Genomic DNA, 8,801 nt, shown 5'->3' with positions numbered 1-8,801 from the left:
ACCTGTACTTTGGTTGAGAGTATATATATGAAAGATATTGGCACTATTATTTACTAGATTGCTCTGATACATGAACGTGGAGGTTAATGTTTTTAAGTATGTAATATTTTCCCTGAAACTGGATACACATTGACAGTATCTAAGTAATTACCCAGTGGTAATGTATGCACTTTTCAAAATATTGGCAGCATGTTAATGCTACTTTTTCAGTCCTATGGAATTACTCTAGTGAATTTACACTTACTTTGGTTTTGCAGAGGAAGAATGATTTAATCAAGTAAAATTTGCTGCATTTTGGGTTTCCACTTAATTCGCCACATAGAAAATTAATCTGTGCTATTAATTTTCAAAAACAGTGGCACCTGTAGCAGTTACTATTTACTACTCTGCACTTGGATGTCATATGAAGCTTGATTATAAAGAGAGTTTTTATTAGAGGAAAAATGTTGGTTTCTTCTCCTTTTCTGGCTTTTTCTGCATTATAGTCTTAACAGAAACAAGCTATGTTTGACAGAAATTATGAAACACTTCCTGTTTTGGCTTATTAACTTGCCTTGCAGAGTCTTGCTAAGGTAACCAAGCTTGCTGGATCTGTTTCAAAATCTTGTTTATTTCCTTCTACTTGTATAAGGAAGGCTTCAAAAGGTGAGGAAAGCCCCAGTCTTGAGTATTTTTCTCTTAAACTATGATAGGGAAAACACTATCATGGTAGATCCTGATTTCTTTTACCTGCTGATATGCATAGATAAATGAGAGCATTGTAATTTTTTTGCAGTTGCCTGTCTAGTAGCCTCAAGGCAAATAAACAATTACACCATTCAGTTGGAGACACTGTAATTTTATCCTTCTTCAAGGTTATATGCTATGAACCTCTTTTCTCAACTTTGTTAACTTTTAGACTCAAGAAATGCTTGTACTTAGGTGAGTCCTACAGTTGGTTTTGTCTTAAAATGACTTGACAATATTATTGATAATGAAACAAAGTGTCTGCTGGAAGAGAATGTTCAAGAGGGTATTTGAAAAAAGGCACTAATCTCCAGTCTTGATCCTGGAAGGCAGCTTGCAAATACAGCAAAAAGTGGACTTTTCAAAAGACGTTCAATGTCAGCATAACTTTGCTTCCATTCAGACTAACAATGATAACTTCAGAACGAGCAAAGTCAGGTCAATAGTGAGTATATATATTGAAATTCTGCTGTCAAAAGGAGTTAAAATGCCTATAGGAGTACATGTGACTTTAGTAGCCAGCACTTAAATTGAACAGCAGTTAACACCACTCTGTGCCTTTCTTGGAGAATGCCAACTGACCCTTTACAAGTTTTCCTTGTTCTAGCTGATGACTGTAACTCACCAAAGGAGGTGCTTATACTTTTGGAGTTACATAAATGTCCCCTAATTTAGTCTTTTTCACATCTTACAGAGTCTTATTGGAGAAGAGTCAAAGCTTTGGTTTTAAGCATGTTTGTGGTTAATTTGTATTCTTCGGGAAATATAATGTCTGTGGAAAAGGTAGTGGTTAAAGAGAAAGGTAGTCTTTCCAGAAGGGCAAGTCTATAATACTTGGCCTGTATTCTAGGGTTGGCAGCAATGATAGGGTACTAAAGTGATTTGTCAGGGAAGCCAGAAAGGTTAAGAATTATTGTATATCTGTGATGCAGAAATGTAGGCTATAGAAACTTATGATTAACAGATACTGATTTAATATTTTCAGGAATTACAGAATAAGATTTCCAGCTGTAAAAGGGGGTTGGGGAATGGGAAAAAGAAGGAGGGAAAAAAATACAACTTGTGAAAAATAGTAGATTAATGGCACTTGAACACTCTACTGTCTATAACCCAGACTCTGGTGATCTGAATTCTACCCTAGAAACTTGGTTTGATGATCTGGGTTTTGTTACTTTAAATACATCTTACCAGTGTTTCTCAATCAGAATGATAATTAAAAAAATTTCTTGTAAGAAACGAGACTGCCATCTTTGCACTGAACATTTAAAATATTCATGAATATTCATGTCTAGAAACTTGTAGTTTTCAATCAACATTACTCAGGAGAAGTGTACAGCTCTCCTATAGCAAGTATTCTTCTCTCCAGCCAATTTCAATATGTACATTGCCCAGAGGCTGAAAAATATTGGCCTGTGGAGATATTCAGAACTCAATGAGACAAGCCCCAGATCAACCTGGTGTAAGTTGGCCATGCTTTAGCTAGAGAATTAGCCCAGTTGACACCTAGAGATACCTTCCAACCTAGTCTGCGATTCCCTGAGTCTGTTAATTCTCTTGTCCCACTGGCTTTGCACTGCTCTGAAGATGATTAAGAGTGTTATGACTGACCAGAAGAAAATCTCTTTTGCTATGGATATACTTCCTCAAGAAAACAGTTTGAAACAACCAATTTATTTGAAAGTTGGTGGCTTGGCATTTATCATATGGTGATAACTCTATAGGCACTAGTACATCTGGTTATTTCCAAACACTTATTCCATTTTTGTGTTTGCAAAGTGTTTTAGCTCTTTGTCTGTCTTCTTCATTCCTATGTTCTTCTTTCTTCACTATCTAAACATCACTTCCTAGCAGACAGCTACTGTCAATAGTCATCTTATTAAAATTTCCAAGGGGAGCGACGTTACATTGATTTTTGTTTGCATGTTCCCAAAATGTGAAATTGAGTTTACTTCTCCAAATTATTTAATGAGCCAAGCCTCGAAAGTCAATTACAACAAAAAAAATGTTCCTCTCGTCAAAATGAAGCATTTTAGAAGCTGAAGGATACTGTGCCTAAATACTGATCTAACAAAGAGCGTTCAGCAGATTCCATTTGCTACAGTATTTTTGTAACTAAGATGGTGCTCTTGATTTTTTTCAGGTATTTTGGTTAGGTGTTTTCTACTTAGATTAAGAAAATGTGACATTTTATTCAATTACTCCTGCAACTGGATATGTCTCTTTCTAATCTTGTTTTTCTCAGGCTTTCTTAGTGCTTTCTTTTACAAATGCTTAACATGAGCAAGCCCAAAAGCAATGGATTTCCATAGTAATAATTTAGCATTATTATTTCTTTCTTCTGAAAATAAATGAATCTCTCAAATCTATTTTCACTAGATCTCCTCTTGACAAAGCCAGTAAAATAACATTAAAAGGTGTTGAGTAAAAAATACTGTTTAAACAACTGTATTTATATTTCTGATAGCTATATGGAAGTTTTTCATGTTTCTGTGTGAAAACATGTAGTATGAGAAATCAAATGCAGATGAAGATAGTGTCCACTTGTGAAACACCATCTCCACAGGTCATCTTATTGTGGCTGCCATATCTAGCATAGCTTAAACTACAAAATGCTGGAAAAGGCCTGTAAGCTTCCTATTTAACAGCCATCAATAAATTTGCAGGCTATTTTAATGAATTTCCTCCATTTCTCAGATTTTCTTGGTTTGTCAGAACCACAATTTCCTTCTGTATATTTGGCTTATTAGGTGATTCTTTTGAGGTTTCATGGGGTTTTTTTGTTGGTTTTTTTTTATTCCAAGCTGTTTAGGACAAAATTGCCAGTCCACTACTGACTTAACCTTATCTTTGAGAGAGTAGTTTGCAGGAAATTTTTAGAGTATTACAACCTAGTCTTGGTTTTGTGGTATCTACTTCCCAAAGTCTCATGGGAAAATAAAAGGTAATTTCTAGAATATACATGTAAAGCAAAACACCATTAGGGACCTGATTCAGAGTCTATAAAAGCCAATGAAAAGAGTACAACCAAATTCATTATCTCTGAAGTAAGTCTCTTAGAGGCATTTTGTTGCTATTACATCATTTCATCTTGAAATATTTTTCAGAAAGTCTTCAGCAAAAGAACAGCATGTGGGGTTTTTTTGTTTTAATATCAGAAAGTCACTTATTCCCTTACGCACTAAATCCATTTTTTTCATGCAACCACCATACCATTTTTGTACAAATATTTCCCTGTGTCCATTTCTGAAGATTATTATATCCTACTTGTTTAAAAAACATTAACTCTGAGGTGACTAGGTTTTTTTTCTTTTTTTTTCACATGCTAAAGAAAATCCTACATATATACCTTAACTGTTGGAGCTGTCACTGTAGCTTCCAGATAAAGAGTATTATATTTAAGAACTCCTAGTAAGTTGTGTTAACCAAGAATGCAAGAAACATTCATTGTGAGAAACACTGAATATACTACAATGACTAAAAAATAGGAAGTCATCTCGGAAGCCAAGTAACATTTTTTTTTGCCTAGTTTTCCCAGGCTTCACACTTTCCTTTTCTCATACCCCATACAGTTTTACCTTTTTCCTGGGTATTCCTCAAACTCAGCCTGTTGTAGTTGTCCCTGTAAATGTAATGCATTCTGTTGTCTAAATGTATGCAATTTTATGAGAATTTCATTGATTTTCATTAGAATTTGAACAAATCATCTTCCAGTATGAGCATGTGGCTGGTTGTTCTCATGTCAGCTTCATCCAACCCTGCTGTACTTTCTTGTAAAGCACTATTTCTTCTCCTGCACACAAAGAGAGTTCAATTTCTCCCCTTCTTCTCTTTACTGCATATTCTCCACTTGTCACCAGACAGTCTTCTGTTAGGTAACAGCCATTCTGGTGTGCATACCCTACATAAAAGCTCTCTTCACACTACATACAACCCATAGAAATAAAGATGGTAGCACTGTGAAGAAATCTTGCTCACAAAGTTGTGGCCCTCAACCTTTCTGGGCTAATATTAAGCTGTGAGTGACATTGGATCTTCTTTTTCCTGCTGGCTCTAGTTCTAACATTCAGAATTCATGTGGTCAAGAGGGAAGCTGGAGGAAGGGATGCTAGAGACCATAGATGGGACATCATTATTTCTCCACATGGGGCAATAACAGTAAGACTGCACTGTCATAGAAACTATTCTTGACTCCTAGATGTGCTTCCATGCATCTGAGCTTCTCTGTGACTGCAGAAAAACAGGTCAATTGGGAGAATGGGATTCTGACTATGCATTTTTTTTTAGCTGAAGTTCAGGACCAAGCTTCTAGACCCAGATTTACCCACCGGTCTTATTTCCACTCCACACTTGGGTAACCCACAACTACATGTCAGCCTCTCCTCTGTGTCTTCTTTTCCATGTGAAGGAAACTCACATGCAGACCAGAAGGGAGTCACAGCATGGCTTTGAGGAAATCAGAAGGAAACCAAGTTCATAGAATCATAAATTGTCAGGGTTGGAAGGGACCTTAAAAATCATCTAGTTCCAACCCCCCTGCCATAGGCAGGGACATCTCCCACTAGATCAGGCTGCTCAGAGCCCCATCCAGCCTGGCCTTAAAAACTTCCAGGGATGGGTCTTCCACCCCCTCTCTGGGCAACCTGTGCCAGTGTCTCACCACCCTCATGGGGAAGAACTTCTTCCTAACGTCCAATCTGAACTGATCCATGTCTAGCTCTAATCCATTCCCCCTAGTCCTATCACTATCTGACATCCTAAAAAGCCCCTCACCAGCTTTCTTGTAGGCCCCCTTGAGATACTGGAAGGCCACAATAAGGTCTCCTCGGAGCCTTCTTTTCTGCAGACTGAACAACCCCAACTCTCTCAGTCTGTCTTCATAGGAGAGGTGCTCCAGCCTTCTGATCGTTCTTGTGACCCTTTTCTGGACATGCTCCAGCAAGTCCATATCTTTCTTGTGCTATGGGTAAGTTGACAAGATACTGATAGAACTACTACATTCCATTATAGAGAACAAGTATCATGAGGAACAATCAGTGGGAGTGGTGACACAAGACCAGAAAAACAGATATTGACCACTGGCCACAGTTTCTTTTTTTTTTTACTTGAAGAAATAAGCCGTGGTGGCTGTTTTGTTTTTCTTTTGCAGTCATCTCTAACAAACAGTGACATCATCTTCGTGAAGTTGCATGCCCCTTGGGAGGTCCTGGGCAAATACGCTGAACTCATGAATGTAAGAATGCCTTTCAGGTAGGTGTAGTTGTATTTTGTCTCAATCTCCAGAGTCACACTATGCTGTAAAACTAATGTAATAATAATACCAAAATGCACATGGAAAAGCTCTTCTATAACATACCATACATCTTTAGAAAATATAAATGGAGTACCTTAGATGCCATATTCATTGCTGTTTCTTGTTAATGCCTGCAATTTCAGTACAATAGTGGTTTGAAATTAAGGTGAGCTGTAGCAGTGCAGCTGTTTTCATGGGGTATTCTATCCTTAGGCCCTTTAACCCCTTCAATGCTGGAGCCCCCTGCATACTTGTGCGCTGCTGTTTTTTAAATGGACATTTCATTGAAATCAATGGGAGGTCAAGAAGATCCAGGTACGTAAGGCAGCACAGAAGGTGCATGTCTGTTGGACGTATCTGGTATGTTCAGCACCTGTAAATTGCTTGTATAGTGTGTAATTACAGAAATACAGGTAATAAATAAGCACTCCATCTAACAGGAGAGCAATTCAGACCATAAAAGCTTTTTTTCTGGGGAGATAATAAAGAAATTAATTGAAATGCTACTGATAACCAAATTCATTCCACATTGTCATTCAGATTATTTTTATCATTTATTTAATATTATTTGCATGTTGAGATATTAAATTTTCTTTGTAAAACACTGATTCTACTCTGCTGGTTATCAGAACTGTTCATATAGTGTAAAGACTTCCACTGGAACTGACCAAAAACCCATGAACTGAGAGGTCTTGATTCTTCTTTCAATTAGCGGAGTTTATAGATACATAACTCCATTGATTTTAATGGAATTACTCCTGAACAAGAAAAGGATCAGATCCAGAATACACCACTAGTGAGTTGGTGTCCTTTGTAGGATTTCTTCTGCTTTCTTCTTACTTAAGGATGAAAAATGCTTCTGATATAAAACAAGCTATAGCAGTACAGAACTTGCTAGGAAAAATGGATATGAATTAAAGACAAAATTTTCACAGCAAATCTTCAACTGTTCTTTCTTGTGCTTTTAGTGTGAAAGAGAAAAATATAAAAGCTGTCACAAGCCACTGCAAGATATTAATATTCTTTTTTAGAAATGTTCTAGCTATAGAAACAGTGGGCTGGACCAAGAGTGTGCCTCCTTTGACTTTGTGGCATTCTCTGAGATGAACCTGCCCTAGTAAGAGGATAAGGTTTCATGATTAAGAAATATACCAGGAACTCGGATTTTAGCCACTGTGAGCAGCTTGTTCTTTTCCTATTCTAAAGACTCTTTTTGAAATCTATCTCTGAGCAGATACAGCAAAGTGGATGCCATTCAGATTATACAGAAAGCATCAAATATACTAACAGTTTCTTGACCTGTTTCAGGACCATGGCTTCATTCTTTCCACATCTACAGAGAGAGAATTATTACAGTGTCATTAGAAGGAAATTATGGTGATTTACTAATGCCTGCTGGGCAGGCTCTTAAAATTTATTTTAAGAGCAACAATACTATTTACCACTTAAAAACAAGGACCAGCATTTTACAACATGCCCAGTAGTGTGGACTGCTTGTTTCCAGGTGCCATTGCCTAGGTCCTGGTTTTAAGAACTGCTGATTGTTTACAGCTCCCAATATCGTGGGTTGCAATTAGTCAAGGTCCACGCATCAGTGAATAAAATTCTTACTGTTTCAAAGCAGGGTTGCCAAAACAATGGATGCCTCTGAATATTTGAAGCAAAATCAAGTGGATGGCATCTTCAGAAGAACTTAGCTTTGACCTTTCTCGGCTCCTGATAAGTAGAGCAAGATAAATAACACTATCTTGTGGACGAGTTGGCCAAGGGAGGCTCACCAGCATGAAATTGTTTTGAAAATTTCACTTCACTGTCACAATAAGGACACCAATTACAAACATAATGTCAAAATATTATGCATTATTTAAATTCTAAATTCTAGGAATACTAGCCAGGGTTTTTTTCTATAGTTTATAAAACATCAGTGCTGTTTTATTTTAGAAAGCTGCCAACCACGCTTGCTTCCAAGGCATTATCAGCACTATCAGCATTCCTACAGCACAGTTAATATACAAGAATATTCAGAATATGTGTGGTGTGAGCCCTCCATTTTCCGTAAGTGGTGAAGTTCAGCATTACATGATGGAACCTCTCAGAAAAGATGGAAACCACCTTGATTTAGCAATGACCTTCAGCAGATGACAAAGTCAACCTTTGGAGGACATAACCAGAGTTCAGGCAGGCACCCAAATCTTCCAGTAAGAGTATCAGTCCCACACTAAAACCAGTATCACACCTAAAAGCTCTCAGATTTTCTTAACTCTCACAAAGATACAGTCTCTCTGCTGAAGGTGATGGGTGAAATCCTGGCAGCTGTGGTCTTATAGGCACATAAGAGGAGAACAAGTGCTGCTAGCAGCAGAGTGGGACAGCGGGTGCACTCCCTGTTCTGGATCTACACAGGACGGTTATGGGGCCGCTCTGCCCTGCAGGGCTGGTCAAGAAAAAGGCCAAGACTGTGGTCAGCATGCCTCTGCTCATGCACCCTTGTCTGCTCACTTGTGTGCTCCCACACAGCTTGTTGCACTGACATCAGGAATCAACTGAGCCTGTATGAGAGGCAGAGGGAGAGGCTGCATAATGTGGGTGGGGGGAGGAGGCAAAGCACATACTCATTTGCTTGTGTAGCCTATATCCTCTTTCAAGGGATGCTACCACGACAGCAAGCACTGATCCCAGTTGGTAGTGCATGTGTTATGGCATATTGCGGCATCAGGTACTGCTCACATCTTGGGATGTGAGATAATTTATCCATATTTATATCAGTCCTGTACAATTCCTGCAA

General features: G+C 38.1%; 1 protein-coding gene across 1 annotated transcript in view; it reads left to right on the top strand.

Moving 5' to 3' along the window:
* Positions 1 to 8,801, top strand: part of LOC104272134 (anoctamin-4-like) — a gene marked incomplete at both ends in the record, with an annotated part of 111,809 nt that overhangs the window by 53,522 nt on the left and 49,486 nt on the right. The window contains one exon of the mRNA XM_009867044.1: positions 5,873 to 5,973. Coding sequence (XP_009865346.1) covers positions 5,873 to 5,973 — 101 coding nt within the window. The remainder of the gene's footprint in view (positions 1 to 5,872; positions 5,974 to 8,801) is intronic.

The sequence above is a fragment of the Apaloderma vittatum genome, unplaced genomic scaffold, assembly GCF_000703405.1.
Source record: "Apaloderma vittatum isolate BGI_N311 unplaced genomic scaffold, ASM70340v1 scaffold8693, whole genome shotgun sequence".
Taxonomy (NCBI): Eukaryota; Metazoa; Chordata; class Aves; order Trogoniformes; family Trogonidae; genus Apaloderma; species Apaloderma vittatum.
Note: the sequence above shows the minus strand (reverse complement) of the source record. Positions and strands in the feature narration are given on the sequence as shown.